At 46.0% G+C, this 17,702-nt stretch overlaps 1 protein-coding gene across 6 annotated transcripts in view; it reads right to left on the bottom strand.

The window, feature by feature from the left end:
* EPHB2 (EPH receptor B2) overlaps nt 1-17,702 on the bottom strand; it is a 165,267-nt gene that overhangs the window by 109,486 nt on the left and 38,079 nt on the right. For 5 of the 6 annotated variants that reach the window (XM_068241562.1, XM_068241564.1, XM_068241563.1 and 2 more), the window contains exon 2: nt 2,672-2,736. The exons of the other annotated variant lie outside the window; for it this stretch is intronic. In XM_068241562.1, the coding sequence (XP_068097663.1) occupies nt 2,672-2,736 (65 nt within the window). The remainder of the gene's footprint in view (nt 1-2,671; nt 2,737-17,702) is intronic. 6 annotated transcript variants of the gene reach the window in all.

Genomic DNA, 17,702 nt, shown 5'->3' with positions numbered 1-17,702 from the left:
GCAGTACTGTGAACAGGCCCAAAGAATTGTATGGGCAGTGAGTTGTAATGCACAATTATTCTGCAATGCAACTGACCTCTGTGAACAAGTCCTTAAAGAGGAACTGTCATGAAAATCTTAGAATTTAAAACACATACAAATAAGAAGTATGTTTCTTCCAGAGTAAAATGAGCCATAGATTACTTTTCTCCTATGTTGCTGTCACTCACAGTAGGTAGTAGAAATCTGACATTACCGACAGGTTTTGGGCTAGTCCATTTCTCCATAGGGGATTCTCAGCATGGCCTTTATTCTTTATAAAGACATTACCTGAAAAAGATTTATACAAAGATGCTGTCCACCCTCTGTGCTCACTGCACACTTTTTTGGCAGTTGGATGGAGCAACTGCCATTCACTAAGTGCTTTTAAGAATAAAGAAAACACTGAGAACCCCCCCATGAGAAGATGGGCTAGTCCAAAATCTGTCGGTTATGCCAGATTTCGACTACTTACTGTAAGTGACAGCAACATAGGAGAAAAGTAGGTGATGGCTCATTTTACTCTGGAAGAAAATGTTTGCATGTATTTAAAATTTTAAGATTTTCGAGCCCTTTAAAGAAAAACATTTCTCTGTTACAGGTGATACAAATCCTGCAACAAAGCTTCAGTGTGTCTACTTCCTGCTTACATGAAAGCAGACATACAGTTAAAGAGAAACTGTGACCAGGAATTGAACTTCATCCCAGTCAGTAGCTGATACCCCCTTTCCCATGAGAAATCTATTCCTTCACAAACAGGTCATCAGGGGGCGCTGTATGGCTGATATTGTGGTGAAAACCCTCCCACAGGAAACTGTGAGGACCGTGGTCCTGGCAGTTTTCTGTCTGTGAACCTTGTTGCATTGTGGGAAATAGTCATTAACAGCTGTTTCTAACTGCCACAAAAGCAAGCAGCAGCTACTTCCAGTGACATCACCTGCCAGCAGTAAAAATGTCACCATGTGATAAATGTCAGAATGTAAATCAGGGAGAGGAAAGACGTTACAGTGGCTGGATAGTGTACTGGTTAAGGGCTCTGCCTCTGACACAGGAGACCAGGGTTCGAATCTTGGCTCTGCCTGTTCAGTACGCCAGCACCTATTCAGTAGGAGACCTTGGGCAAGTCTCCCTAACACTACGACTGCCTATAGAGCGCGTCCCAGTGGCGGCAGCTCTGGCGCTTTGAGTCCGCCAGGAGAAAAGTGTGATAGAAATGTCCTTTGTTTGTTGGTTTACAATGGGCAAACACTGTCTAAATCATTTATACGTAATTAATGTAGAGATGAAGCACTTTTTTTATTACATTATTTTCACTGGAGTTCCTCTTTAACCCATTCGCATTCCATCGTTTTCACTTGAGAAATGTTCACCTCCCATTCATTAGCCTATAACTTTATCACTACTTATCACAATGAACTGATCTATATCTTGTTTTTTCCGCCACCAATTAGGCTTTCTTTGGGGGGTACATTTTGCTAAGAGCCACTTTACTGTAAATGCATTTTAACAGGAAGAATAAGAAAAAAATTGAAAAAATTCATTATTTCTCAGTTTTCAGCCATTATAGTTTTAAAATAATACATGCCTCCATAATTAAAACTCACGTATTGTATTTGCCCATATGTCCTGGTTATTACACCGTTAAAATTATGTCCCTATCACAATGTATGGCGACAATATTTTATTTCGAAATAAAGGTGCATTTTTTTCCGTTTTGCATCTATCACTATTTACAAGTTTAAAATAAAAAAAATATAGAAATATTTCATCTTTACATTGATATTTAAAAAGTTTAGACCCTTAGGTAAATATTTACATGTTTGTTTGTTTTTTATTGTAATTTTTTTTTTTATATATTAAACATTTTATTTGGGTATTTTTGGGAGGGTGGGATGTAAAATATAGTTTTATAATGTAATTGTGTGTTGTTTTAATTTTTTTTTACTTTTAGTTGTAGTTTTACTTTTTGGCCACAAGATGGCGGCCATGAGTTTGTTTACATGACGTCACTCTAAGCGTAACACACGCTTAGAGTGACGCAGAGGGGAGGCAACGGCCAGAAAAAGCACAGCTTCCGAGAGAAGCTGTCGCTTTTTCAGCGGGGGAGAGGAATCAGTGATCGGGCACCATAGCCCGATACATTGATTCCGTGGCTACCGAATCCGCGGCCGGGAGTGCGCGTGCACGTGCGCGATCGGCCGCGGGAGCGCGCGGTAGCGCGCATGGTTCCTGGACGTAGTTTCTACGTCCAGGAACCAAAATAGGTTAACATCCTGTGTTTACAAACTAGCTGTTCTGCCTAGGCAGCCAGCTGACACAGCTGATGGATCAAATTACACTGGTGATTAGTCACAGATGAGGGGGAAATAGGCTAAATAAATACAGGGTGCATTTCTATAGGTTTTCCTTCTGCCCTGTGCAAGCGTTCAGGTCCCCTTTAACACAATAGCCACACACGATATGATTGGATACGCTAACCCTATCGCCAAATGTACAATCTCAAAACGCGGTCAACACTTAGGGTGACTGACAAAGATGCAGGCGTCTTCCATAGGGAAACACTGCCTTACATCTTACTGGTTCCAAGGGTAACAACGGCATAGCTCCACCCATACACATGGCATAGCCCCGCCCCCTCATGCAGCGCACTCACCCCTGACGACGGATGGACCGTCCAGCCCAGCTCTGCCGTCGCCGTCGTTGAGTCCATTAATGTTTCTGGAAAGACAAAGAAACAAAAACACCAATATGAAGGCAGAGTGTGTGCACTACAGATCCCAGCATCACAGAGTCATCATCATCATTCATACAGATTACATAGGAAGCATACAGGAGGGAGAACCACTAGTCCCAGCATTCAGGATTACACATCTTACATCAGATGAAACGATCGTGCAAAAACATCACTAATGACCTGTCACTCTGCATCACTGTCACCTTCCTACAGGAGTGACACAGGCTACAGACAAAGAATATTCTGGAGTTACTGACTTGGTTCACACATAAATCTGTACATTTCCGGTCCTGTCAGTTTTGCATTTGTTTGCTATAAGTTTTACCTGACAAGAATGGAACTGTACATCTGAAAAGCCAACATAAGGAGCAGCAAAAATAAGGGGTAATAAAACATAATGGGGGTCTGATTCACAAAGCTTTTCTGTTAAATTATCTCACCTTATTTATTAACTCACAAATTATCTCTCCTTAAAGGGAAGGTCCAAGCAAAATAAAAAAATGAGTTTCACTTACCAGGAACATTAACACATACATTTTTAAGCGTTAGTGGTTCATTGCGTAAAAATTTACGCATGGCACCACTAACGCGTAAAAATGTATGTGTTAGGCCTCTTGCACACTACAAGTGATTCCGATTCAGATTCCGCTTTTTAATCAGTTTTTACATCCGATTCAGATTCCGATTTGCAGTGTGCAGGGAGCAAACTGCAAATCGGAATCGGATGTAAAAACTGATTAAAAAGCGGAATCGGAATCGGAATCACTTGCAGTGTGCAAGAGGCCTTAATGTTCCTGCACTAGCGGGAACGCATAAAAATGTACGCAATGCGACCCTGCCGACCTCCGAGGTCGGCATGCTGCCAGCGGGGGACTGGAGCAGCAGTGAGTGACTACGAGGGCACAGGATGGCTGCATGGGGCTGGTAGAAGCCCCAGGTAAGTGAAACTCATTTTTTTATTTTGCTTGGACCTTCCCTTTAAATGACTTAAATCATGCTTTACCTCTCCTTATCTAACTTAAAGTGAACCTCCAGACTAAAAATCTACTCGGCAGCACTGAAAAGGCTTGGTGTTTTTTTATCAGTTTCACAGCATTAGAATTTTGTTTTCTTACCCAAGCCTCATTTTTAGCTGCACAGAAGAAAACTGCCCCTGATGCTGTGCAAAGCATGATGGGATTTCTGATGTTATTGTTCTCTTTCTGCTTTTTTGGTCCCATTTTTTTTTGTTTTGAATTTGAGATTTAAAGCCTAGCAGCTGGGAGGGGTGATCAGGACACATGGCAATTGGTACTGTGTCTCATGCTCCCTGTCACCTCCTATTAACCAAAAAGATGGCTGCCCCATGAAAAAGATGGCTGCCCCCATGAAATCCCAAACATTTGCCTTTTCTTTTAAAACAGGGTGGGTAAGAGATGATATTACCTATCTATTTTAATTAACATAACCAATGTAACTTAATGACAGTATGTTTGTTTAGGATGAAGCTCCCCTTTAACTCATGGTTTAGCTTTCCTTATTTGACATAACTCACGGTTTATCTCTCCTTATCTATTTATCTCATGAATTATCTCTCCTTATTTGTTTATCTCATGCATTAGCACTCCTTATAGTTAGGGCCCGTTTCCACTAGACGCGCTGCTATACGGAAACCGCTCCGCATTGCAACGTGAGGAAACTGCAACTAATTCACACCAATGGAGTAGTTTCCATTGACGTGAATTTACCTACGCAATTCGGCGCGATGCAACGCGGGGGACATTATGGATAGCATGCTGCAGTTGTCCGCAGCACGCATCCGAGTCCCCATAGCCGCCGACGGGAAGCCGCATGACGTCACATCGGCTTGTACGGGAGACAACCGGAAGTACTTGCGGAGGGATGCGAGGCGATGCGGCGATCACCTCGCATCCTAAACGCCGGTAGAAACGGGCCGTTAATGTGAAAAATAAGTAACCTTTGTGAATCATCCACAAATAGTGCTGAGGTGAGGATCATTGCGGTTCCGGTCCCGGTTACTCTGTGGTAGAGTTGAGCAGGAAACACACTTGCAGGGCCGTTTTCCCCTGAAATTCCAGGGTCTCTGAGGGCTTTTACATTTGCGTTTTCTGCGAACGTTTTTCTGCGATCGTTACACGATTTTCCACATTTCTGGCAGCATATACTGTATATGATTGATCGCGAAAGCAAAACGCGAACAAACGGTCATGATGAGTGTTTCCTGTGCAAGGCTACTGACTCAATAGCCTGTGGAATCGTGCACATTTTGCCATCCATGGCAGAACACGCCCAATCGCATCTAGTGTGTACTCTGCCTTAGGCCCTTTTCGCCTGCGATTCCCGGGTCTTCATCGGCTTTTGCATTCGAGCTCTCCGAGAACGTTTTGCCGCGATCAGCAAACGCACACATCGCGCAGGAAAAAGCAGAAAGCTGTGTGATTTAAAAGTGCATTGAAAAATCACAAACGGTTACCGTTTCCCAACCGAGGCTATTGACCTCAATAACCTGTGGAATCCTGTGTCTTTAGCCATCTGCGGCAAAACATGCACAATCGCATCTAGTGTGTTCCCTGCCTAAGGCATGGTTCACACATAAAGATGTTCCAGTCCAGTCCTGGCAGTTTTGCATCAGTTTTACCTGGCAGGATTGGAATTGTACACATTTTAAGTGTGAACACATCCATATGGCTTGGTTCACACATAAAAGGTGTATATTTCCAGTCCAGTCAGTTTTCTGTGGGTGTGTTCACACATAAAAGGTGTACAGTTCCAATCCTGTCAGGTAAAACTGATAGAAAACTGATGAAACACTGACAGGTCAGGGCAGGACTGGACCGCAAATGTACAGATTTGTACAGGGCGACCCAAGCCTTATGGTAAAATGACAGCAGATTGTCAGGAATTGTGGCGAGGAGAAGCCTCCACAGATGTCACATTACAGAGTGTCAGCTCTTTGGCTCAGAGAACCGCTCATTCTTCAGTATGGGGTGAGGGGCAGCCCTGAGACGATATAATGCGGGAGGGGGGATGGTTATCGGCACAGGTGGTCCCCCCTTCCCCCTGCATGGATTAAAGGGAGCGATAATCACCCTGGAGACGCCGCTGATCAATATATTGATTGGCTGACGTGAGGGGAGGCCTGAGGAGAAAACACTGAACTGCAGAGATCACTTCACAGCTCCAAATAAACAGCCTCAGGAAGTTTTAGGGCCAGTGCACACAAAAAGCGCTAGCATAAAAGCAAACACTTAGCGCTTTGTGAAGTGCGATTCTAGGCATATGCCTAGCGATTTTCTAAGCATGCCTAGCGTTTTTTGGAGCGTTTTGTGGTGTAGCGGTTTTTATATTTTGTTACAGTAGAGCTGTAACTGAACAGCTTCTGTAACAAAAGCACTTGGAAAGTCGCTCTGTTTTAGCGCTTTTCAGAGCGATTTTCCACTTTCCTATACTTAACATTTTGGCTGAATCACCTCAGAAATCAGCAAAATTGCTGCAGGATCCGCATTTGCGTTTTGGAAAAAAACACATCGCTCTGGTGTGCTCCATCCAATACATTAGCCAAGCACTTTTTGAAGCGCAAGCGTATTAAAAAACGCTCAGAAGCGCTCTTGGTGTGCACCAGCCCATACTGAGCATTACAAACACTCCATAATGAGCCTCACACACAGGAAGTTGTACTGAGCATTACACATACACAGGAAGTCATACTGACACACACATAGGAAGCCATAATGAGCATAAGAAACACACACAGGAAGTTATATTGAGCATTACACACACAGTATAGCATAATGAGCATCAGACACACAAAGTTTTACTGAGCATTACACACACACACGGGAAGTCATACTGAGCAACACACACTACACACACACACACACACACACACACACACACCACACACACACCACACACACACACACACACACACACACACACACACACACACACACACACACACACACACACACACACACCACACACACACACACCACACACACACACACACACACACACACACACACACGGGAAGTCATACTGAGCAACACACACACACACTATATAAATATAGATAAGAAACAAGCACGGAAAGATGCAGATGAGGAACAGGCACAGATCTAATGTTTCAGGGTGACATCCCCAATATCCGGAGTTATTATACAATCACTGGGATTTGTATTCCCCTCTTGCAAATCTTTATCCATGCCAGAATACTGTATATAGTTTGTATGTGATATTTCACATTCTGGAAGTACAAGATTTTTGTTCTGCATGCTTTTCCTGTCAGTTTAGGTGTGTCAGTCTATTTTATTGGATTGTGTCTATGGATGGGGACACCCTTTTTGTTGAGACGGCACCCCGGTTATTTTGAGGGTATATTACATGCTATTAGCTGAGTAGGTGTGTGGATCCACCCCACTAATTAGTTCCTCCAACACAACTCATTCTGGGTGATTTCATGCTTTTTACTTGCATTCCCCATACTGATAATGCACACCTGCTTGGTATAAATGTTTAAAGGATACCCGAACTGGCATGTGACATGTTGAGATAGACATGTGTATGTACAGTGCCAAGCACACAAATAACTAGGCTGTGTTCCTTTTTTTCCCCTCTGCCTGAAGGAGGTAAATATCAGGTATGTAAGTGGCTGACTCAGTCCTGACTCAGACAGGAAGTGACTACAGTGTGACCCTCACTGATAAGAAATTCCAACTATAAAACACTTTCCTAGCAGAAAATGGCTTCTGAGAGCAAGAAAGAGATAAAAAGGGGAATTTCTTATCAGTGAGGGTCACACTGTAGTCACTTCCTGTCTGAGTCAGGACTGAGTCAGCTACTTACATACCTGATATTTAACTCTTTCAGGCAGAGAAAGAAAATAAGGAGCACAGCCTAGTTATTTGTGTGCTAGGCACTGTACATACACCTGTCTATCTCATCATGTCACATGTCACTTCGGGTATCCTTTAAGGGTAGGAACACACTAGGCAGCAACCACAGCGTTGCGAAAAACGCAGCAGAAAACCCCCCATTGACTTGCGGAAAACGCAAGTCAATGGGCCGCATGGAAAAACGCATATGTTTGCGTTCTGCAATGTAGGACGTGCTGCATATTTTTCTAAAACGCATCTAAAATGCACATAATGAATGTCAATGGTTAAGCAAAGGTATTGCATTTTAGTGCATTTTTAGTGCGTTGTTTTATGCTTAAAAAAAAAAAAAGTTTGATGATGTATTTCCGCTCTCTGTCGCATATGCGATTTATATATGTGAACCGCAAACGCATTAAAATGCATGCAAAACACAAGAAAAATGCATGCTCAGAACAAAAACGCAAACGCACTGAAACCGTTCAGCATTTCCTGAACAGCAGTTGCAAAGTCTAACTGACAAAATAGTGTGCCAGTGAGTAGAGAGGCTGGCTGGTATCTTACTATTTTGGCAGTTAAACTGCTGTTCAGGAAATGCTGTTGAAAACAAAGAAAATCCTGAGAATCCGCCATGAGGAGATAGACTAGTCCAAAACCTGTCGGTTCTGTCAGATTTTAACTGCTTACTTTCTTCGTGATGGTGGTCCTTTAAGGGCCTGAGCCCAGTAACGCAGTTGTATCCGCTTCAGTCCGCTTTTCAGCATCTCTAACAATGATGTGTAACTGCAAAGCCGAAGCAACTGCGTCAGTGGGCTCAAGCCCTAAGAGACCTGACACAACAGATCTCTGGGTCCATTGTCTATCATATGTTGTCGAAATACCATCCCGACAGGCCGGCAGGACACCGCCCACAGATCATCATTTTGTATTATTCACTACAACGACTTAAAGAAAACCTGGAGTGAACATTAAAAGTCAAAATAAGCATACACAAGTCATACTTACCTTCCATGTAGTCTACTCCTTAGTGTCTTTCTCCTGTCCTGCGTCCTGTTTGTTCACTGTGATCAAGGGAATTTTCCGTTGTCCATTTTGAAAATGGCCATTACCCATAACAGCTTCCTGGTCAGCACACAGTTAAACTGTAACATCGCCCACTTGAGCCATAGGGAAACATGGACATTACCTGGTACATCAGTTTTCCTCTCAGCTATAACTGACAGCAACTGATATTTTACTGACAGCAACTGATATATTTCAGATCTGACAAAATGTTGTCAGAACTGGAAGGGATTATTGTCAGAAGAAAATGGTGAGCTTCTGAGAGGAACTGGTGGCGAGGTAACTATGTAATGTTCATTTGAAGTTACCTCATGTGTTTATTTTAAATATTTTTACTCCGTACAGGTTCTCTTTAAAGAGAAACTCCGACCAAAAATTTAACTTTATCCCAATCAGTAGCTGATACCCCCTTTTACATGATAAATCTATTCCTTTTCACAAACAGACCATCAGGGGGCGCTGTATGACTGATATTGTGGTGAAACCCCTCCCACAAGAAAAGTTCGAACTTTTGGCAGTTTCCTGTCTGTGAACCGTGTTGCACTGTGGGAAATAGCTGTTACAGCTGTTTCCAAATGCCAAAAACCCTGCAGCAGCTACATCACCTGCCAACAGTAAAATGTTTACTGGAGTTCCTCTTTAACTGCTTACTGGACTGCAACACGATATTTTTAACTTTCAGACATTCTACCTCATTTCTTATTCTATCCAACGAATCACTTCAGCTGCCAGATATATTAGACAGCTCCATTGTATATTTGTGTGTATAGTAAACTAACGATGTAATCGTTCCTGCTTTGCCCTTGTTACCTGATTATTCTGATCTATGCTAGAACTCTATATACTCAAGAAGAGACGCACTACCGTATTGTCTTATTTGTATAAATTGTTGATTTGGCTAGTTAGGTTGCAATTAACTATTTCTTCCTTTTAGGAATAGCTAGTTTGAGGTCTCTCCACCTCATCAATCAGGATGTAACGATCGGTGGGCGCAGAGAGTATCTGATTACCGGTGATCTGCAGTATCACCGGAAATACAGATATATACCAGATTATAAGTGAACTGCAGTCTCACCGATAATCCGATATACAAACTAACCTCTGATCACCCGAGTAGAGTGTAGTGTTTGGTGTAACTGTAACACTAAGAGGACAAGGCCTCAATGCAGTAAGGAGTACTGCACAGATTCCTTCCGCAGACCTGAGCTCTCCAAGACGGGAGGAGTCAGACTGACAGTAGGAAGGGATATCTGAAAGTGACCCTCAGGAGGAAGGATCGCTAACAGAGCGAGGAACCGCCTCTAACGGTAAGGTCGGTTCTCGAGGTCGGACAAGCCAGGTCGTACACACACGGACAGATAAAGTACAGGATCAGGAGGCAAAGGCAGAGTCAAAGTACAGGCAGGGTTCAGCAACGGGGTATCAGAAATATCGGGGTACAAAATCAGGAGGCAGAAGCAGAGTCAAGGAACGAGCCGGGGTTCGGCAACAGAGTATCAGAAATATCGAGGTGCAAGATCAGAGTTCAGGAGGATAGTCAAGGCAGGCAAAAGTCATAACAGATAATCACAATCAAACTAGTACTTTAGCTATCAACAGAATCTAGCTTAGTGTAGGATTACAGCTCCAGCTGGTCCCGGCACACTAACGGATCTAACTACGGATCTGGGTGCTCCCACATATGTGAACGCAACGCCAGACAAGGAGCAAGTGAACAACCAGCAGTATATATACTCTAGGACCTTTCCAGGACCTCCCTAATTGCTGGTCCAATGGGAGCAGTGGAATTTGTCAGCTGACCCAGCTGGTCAGCCGACACCCTTCTAACTGCTATTTAAACTCTGCCTCTGTGCTCGCGCGCGTGTAAGTCTGAATCTTGGTGGACTATCAGTCCCAGCCACACCAGTACTGTTTTGCAATGTATCTAATGCGGGGGTCGCCTCTGATGTGGATTCCGCCGTTACCAATGCGGATTCCGCCGCACTGCCCATGCGGCATGCGGCGTTTTTTCCGCGTTGTGACGCCATGCTGGACGCGGAAACAGCCGCCTCACCTCGAGAGACGGCGGCTTTTCCGCGTTTCCTCACAGTACCCCCCTCCCGAGGAGTGGACTCCGGACAACTCCCACCAGGCTTCTCGGGATGTACAGCATGAAATTCCTTCACTAACTCGTCCGCATGCATGCGGTTCCTAGGTACCCATTGCCTCTCCTCAATCCCGTACCCCTTCCAATGTACGAGGTACTGTACCGAGTTCTGTACAGTACGTGAATCTATGATCTTCTCCACTTCGTACTCGGGTTGGGCATCCACCAACACGGGAGGAGGAGGAGTAGGACCCACCTGGACTGCTGGTTTAAGAAGGGACACGTGGAAGGACCTCACCCCCCGCATGCTGGTGGGAAGGTCAATGGAATAAGTAACATTATTAATCTTCCTGGTCACGGAAAATGGGCCCACAAACCTGGGACCCAGTTTGGCAGATGGCTGCTTCAGGGTCAAGTGACGTGTGGACACCCAGACTAGATCCCCTGGCCGAAACTTCCATTCCACGGACCGTCTCTTATCTGCTTGACCCTTCTGACTCTGGAACGCCTTCTGTAAATTCCCCTTAACAATTCCCCAATTGTCCCTGAGTGATCTCTGCCAATCTTCCAGTGCTGGAAATGGAGACGAGACAACTGGAAAAGGGGAAAATTTGGGTGACCTCCCTGTTACAATCTGAAATGGGGAAAACCCAGACGAGGAATTCTTTAAATTATTTTGAGCGAATTCCGCGAAGGGCAAAAATTTCACCCAGTCACTCTGCGCCTCAGCAACGTAGCATCTCAGAAATTGCTCCAGGGATTGGTTAATGCGTTCTGTCTGCCCATTGGTCTGTGGGTGGTAGCCTGACGAGAAAGACAATTTCATGCCCATTTGGTGGCAAAATGCCCTCCAGAATCCAGACACAAACTGGACTCCCCTATCAGACACGATGTCTTCCGGAATGCCATGCAGCCGGAAGATGTGAATGATAAACAATTCAGCCAGTTCTTGAGCCGAGGGGAGTCCTTTCAGGGGCACAAAATGGGCCATTTTGCTAAACCGATCGACTACCACCCAAATGACCGACATGCCTTCAGACCTGGGCAATTCCCCCACAAAATCCATGGACAAGTGGGTCCATGGCTCACTCGGGGTGGGCAAAGGCTGCAACCTTCCTACAGGTGCCAGCCGGGAGGGCTTACTCTGGGCGCACACCGCACACTCCCTAACATACTCCTTGCAATCTGTTGCCAAGGAAGGCCACCAAGCACACCTGGCAATCAGATCCTGCGTTCTGGCAGCTCCAGGATGACCAGCATTCTTATGGGCGTGAAAGAGTTGCAGAACCTGTAACCGGAATGGTAATGGTATGAACAAGACCCCTTCGGGTTTCCCTTCAGGAACCTCCTGCTGAAAGGGACCCAAGATCTCTGTCCACTCTTCCCAAGACTCCGTGGCGGCTAACACCAGTTTCTGCGGAATGATGGATTCAGGAGTGGGAGGCTGTGCTGTCTCAGGTTCGAAACACCTGGAGAGGGCATCTGCCTTGATGTTTTTGCTACCTGGAGTGTATGTGATTATAAACCTGAATCTCGTAAAAAACAAGGACCACCGGGCCTGACGGGGACTAAGCCTCTTAGCCCCCTCGATGTACTCCAAGTTCTTGTGGTCGGTGTAAACAGTGATCGTGTGCTCTGCCCCCTCCAACCAGTGGCGCCACTCCTCAAATGCCAATTTAATGGCCAGGAGCTCTCTGTTGCCTATATCGTAGTTTCTCTCCGCCGGAGAGAACCTACGGGAAAAGTACGCACAGGGGTGTAGTCTTCCCTGTAACCCTGATCGCTGAGACAGCACAGCCCCTACCCCGACCTCCGAGGCATCGACCTCAACAATGAACGGATAAGCGGTGTCGACATGTCTCAGGATTGGTGCGGAACAAAACAATTTTTTCAGACTAGAAAATGCATTCTGAGCCTCCGGAGACCAGTGGGTAGTATCTGCCCTCTTTTTTGTGAGACTGGTAAGGGGTGCAATGATCGTGGAGTACCCTTTTATAAACCTCCTATAATAATTTGCAAAACCCAGGAATCTCTGGAGGGCTTTCAGGCCCACAGGTTGCGGCCATTCTAGGACAGCTGTGACTTTAGCAGGGTCCATTGACAGACCTGAGGTAGAAATCACATACCCCAGAAACGTGACGGATGTCACCTCAAAAATACACTTTTCTAACTTGGCGTAGAGTCTATTCTGTCTTAATTTGTTTAGGACAAATTTCACATGGACCCTGTGTTCGGGGAGGTTATTGGAATAAATTAATATATCATCGAGGTATACCAGTACGAATTTACCCAATACCTCCCGGAATACCTCATTGATTAGTTCCTGGAAGACGGCGGGCGCATTGCACAACCCGAAGGGCATCACTAAGTATTCGTAATGCCCGTCGGGTGTGTTAAAGGCCGTCTTCCATTCATCGCCCCTTCTAATGCGGATTAGGTTGTATGCCCCCCTCAGATCTAACTTAGAAAAGATCTTTGCAGTAGTGACCTGCGTGAATAAGTCGTCTATCAATGGTAACGGATAGCGATTCTTCACCGTGATTTTATTGAGACCTCGGTAGTCAATACAAGGTCGAAGACCCCCGTCTTTTTTCTTAACGAAAAAGAAACCGGCCCCAGCAGGTGACCGAGAGGGCCGAATAAACCCCTTGGCCAGGTTGTCACGAATGTACTCCTGCATGGCCAACTTCTCGGGACCGGACAAGTTATACAGGTGACCCCTAGGGGGCATACAACCAGCACGGAGATCAATGGGGCAATCGAACGGGCGATGAGGAGGTAATTGATCAGCAGACTTGGGACAAAAGACATCAGAAAAATCGGAATACACCTCGGGAACACCCTCCACGTACACCTTGGTCTGACCCAATGTCACCTTTCCTAGACACTGTTGGTGACAACGATCAGACCATCTGGTTATCTGACCCGTGGCCCAGTCGATTTGTGGAGAGTGGGCCTGTAACCAAGGCATGCCTAAGATAATAGTGGAGGTTGACATGTTCAAAACGAAAAACTGTAGCTGTTCCCCATGCAATACCCCTATCGTGACCCTCACCTGCGGAGTCTGAGACAGGGGACGATCCCGTTGCAGCGGGGAATCGTCTACTGCCGTGACCTGAATGGGGGGACTTACTGGAGTGAGAGGAATACCCAACTCCCGAGCAAATTCAAGGTTCATAAAATTGGCCGCTGAGCCAGAGTCAATAAAAGCTTCAGTGTCCACAGACTTATCATCCCACGTAATAGTACAGGGGAGAAGTAACTTCTTCTCTTTTTGGGGTGAGAATGAAGTGCCTAGGGTGTCACCCCCCACTACTCCTAGGCAGACCCGTTTCCCGACTTGTTAGGGCAGTTTCGCACCCTGTGCCCTGCTTCTGCACAATACAGGCACAGTTGTTCTGTTATTCTCCGCCTACGTTCCACCTGGGTCAATCTTGATCGACCAATTTGCATGGGTTCGGGTGGTGGTGAGGCTGGAGAGGGTAACACCGGTGGAGATGCCGTTACTGCGGGCGTACCAGAAGGTGCCACATACGAAGTCACCCTGACCCGGTGACTGCCCCTAGTCTGCCTCTGATGGCGTAGTCGACGATCGACTCTGATGGCTGATGATATGGCCTCATCGACTGTTGCGGGCTCGGGTAAGGTTAGCATCAAATCAGAGACCTCCTCCGACAACCCAGATAGAAAATAATCCATCAGAGCAAAATTGTCGAATCTGGCGGTAACAGACCACCTACGAAATTCTGCTGCGTAATCCTCGACCGACCCTCTGCCTTGCCGCAAAAGTTTGAGCTTCCGCTCTGAAGTTGCCGCAAGGTCAGGGTCGTCGTATATTATGGCCATAGCCTTAAAAAATTCCTCGACTGAGGTCAGAGCTAAATTAGTGGGGGACAGGTTGTATGCCCAGGACTGGGAATCACCAGTTAACAGTGTTTTAATGAAAATGACTTGTTGGGTCTCAGTCCCCGAGGATCGGGGTCTTAACTCAAAGTATGACAACACTCTACTCTTGAAATTCCGGAAGTCAGACTTGTGGCCGGAAAATTTATCAGGTACAGGCATACGTATGTCATCACTAGGAGGGGATCGCACTGAATCAACTGACGTCTGGAGGGTTTGCACAGAGCCTGAAAGGGCATCAATCAAAGCTTTGTGCTGGCCCAGTGCTTGATGGAGGTTATCCACCGAAGTGGCAAGCATACCCAGACGACCAGTGTTTGCGTCCATTTTGATTTTTGGTCTGGCGTTCTGTAACGATCGGTGGGCGCAGAGAGTATCTGATTACCGGTGATCTGCAGTATCACCGGAAATACAGATATATACCAGATTATAAGTGAACTGCAGTCTCACCGATAATCCGATATACAAACTAACCTCTGATCACCCGAGTAGAGTGTAGTGTTTGGTGTAACTGTAACACTAAGAGGACAAGGCCTCAATGCAGTAAGGAGTACTGCACAGATTCCTTCCGCAGACCTGAGCTCTCCAAGACGGGAGGAGTCAGACTGACAGTAGGAAGGGATATCTGAAAGTGACCCTCAGGAGGAAGGATCGCTAACAGAGCGAGGAACCGCCTCTAACGGTAAGGTCGGTTCTCGAGGTCGGACAAGCCAGGTCGTACACACACGGACAGATAAAGTACAGGATCAGGAGGCAAAGGCAGAGTCAAAGTACAGGCAGGGTTCAGCAACGGGGTATCAGAAATATCGGGGTACAAAATCAGGAGGCAGAAGCAGAGTCAAGGAACGAGCCGGGGTTCGGCAACAGAGTATCAGAAATATCGAGGTGCAAGATCAGAGTTCAGGAGGATAGTCAAGGCAGGCAAAAGTCATAACAGATAATCACAATCAAACTAGTACTTTAGCTATCAACAGAATCTAGCTTAGTGTAGGATTACAGCTCCAGCTGGTCCCGGCACACTAACGGATCTAACTACGGATCTGGGTGCTCCCACATATGTGAACGCAACGCCAGACAAGGAGCAAGTGAACAACCAGCAGTATATATACTCTAGGACCTTTCCAGGACCTCCCTAATTGCTGGTCCAATGGGAGCAGTGGAATTTGTCAGCTGACCCAGCTGGTCAGCCGACACCCTTCTAACTGCTATTTAAACTCTGCCTCTGTGCTCGCGCGCGTGTAAGTCTGAATCTTGGTGGACTATCAGTCCCAGCCACACCAGTACTGTTTTGCAATGTATCTAATGCGGGGGTCGCCTCTGATGTGGATTCCGCCGTTACCAATGCGGATTCCGCCGCACTGCCCATGCGGCATGCGGCGTTTTTTCCGCGTTGTGACGCCATGCTGGACGCGGAAACAGCCGCCTCACCTCGAGAGACGGCGGCTTTTCCGCGTTTCCTCACACAGGAGAGTGGCAGCAGCAAAACCTGATTTCCAGCATGAAATCGATAATTTTTACCAATTGCACATACAATCAAGATTGTATGATGTATGGGCACAACCATCTTGTTTGTTTATAAACAAACAAAATGGCCACCAAAACAGGAAGTAGGTTGATGTACAGTATGTCCACACATAGAAAATACATCCATACACAAGCAGGCTGTATACAGCCTTCCTTTTGAGTCTCAAGAGATCATTTGTGTGTTTCTTTCCCCCTGCAGTTCTCATGCACTGAAGTTTCAGGCTGCTCTTTTCTTCCTGCAAACAGCTTTGCCCTTGTTTGTAATTCCTCAGTATGTGAAAGCCCAGCCAGCTCAGAGGACGATTTATCCAGCTTGTAAAAGATAAGAGAGAAGAGAGAAGCTGCTCTAATCTAAATAACACACAGGCAGTGTGCATAGAGGGGCCTGGAAGGGGGAGTTCATAGCAGAACCACAACACTGAAGAACTTGGCAGCCTTCCAGACACAGGCCGACAAGTCTGACAGGGGAAAGATACATTTATTTAGTACAGAGACTGTGATAGTAGAAAGTGCTGCAGTTAGCCAGAACACATTAGAATAGCTTTTGGAACTTGTAGGATGATAAAAAACAGGATGCAATTTTTGTTACGGAGTCTCTTTAAACGTTTACTTTGCTCACAGTGGATTCACCTCCAGAAACCTCTAGTGGATGAGATCAGTATGGCAACTGTGGCGTAGTAATACAGAATCAGCGGGTGTGTGCCACAACTACCACACTCACTAGCATTACTAGTACTACAGCATTTCACAGAGCTCCAGCCTGCCTGCTGTCTGAATGGGCCACCTACTATAACTATTACTAGTATTACTAGTGCTAGAGCAATACACAGAGCACTGACCTGCCTTCTGTCCAGGGCTGTGGAGTCGGTACAAAAATCACCCGACTCCATGTCCTCCATTTATGAAATCCCTGACTGCGACTTCAGGTACCTAAAATTGCTCCGACTCCTCGACTCCGACTTCACAGCCCTGCCTCTGTCTGGGGTGGCCACTTACTACCACTATTACTAGTATAACTAGTACTTCAGCATTACACAGAGCAGTGTTCTCCTCAGGTTCTCTTAGCCATGTGCTCCAGCCTCCAACCGGCTAATTTTGGTGAGCACCCGGCTGTCATCGACTTTCTCCTCCTCCTCCTGTAATCAGAGTTGCGCTGGCCCTGCATTCCCCCGTCGTGCCCCACCCAACTACTTTTTCGTGCCATCTGGCTGGAAATTTTTTGGGGGAGAATACTGCAGAGCTCTGGCCTGCCTGCCATACAAGGGGGCCATCTACTACCACTATAACTAGTATTAATAGTACTATAGCATTACACAGAGCACCGCGGGTGCAGCTGGCTGCTGGTAGTAGTTGGGTTAACTGTCTGCCTCTACAGCATACATGTCAAACTCCGGCCCGCGGATCCAAATCAGGCCCTCAGAGCTATTAAATTTGGCCCTCAAGTGCTTTCCCCACTTTGCATTATGTTTGGCCCACTCTACAGTACACCACCAGGGAAGCT

Source organism: Hyperolius riggenbachi, chromosome 6 (genome assembly GCF_040937935.1).
Source record: "Hyperolius riggenbachi isolate aHypRig1 chromosome 6, aHypRig1.pri, whole genome shotgun sequence".
In the NCBI taxonomy this organism is placed as follows: Eukaryota; Metazoa; Chordata; class Amphibia; order Anura; family Hyperoliidae; genus Hyperolius; species Hyperolius riggenbachi.
The sequence above is the reverse complement of the archived record's forward strand: the minus strand, read 5'-3'. Positions and strand labels throughout refer to the sequence as shown.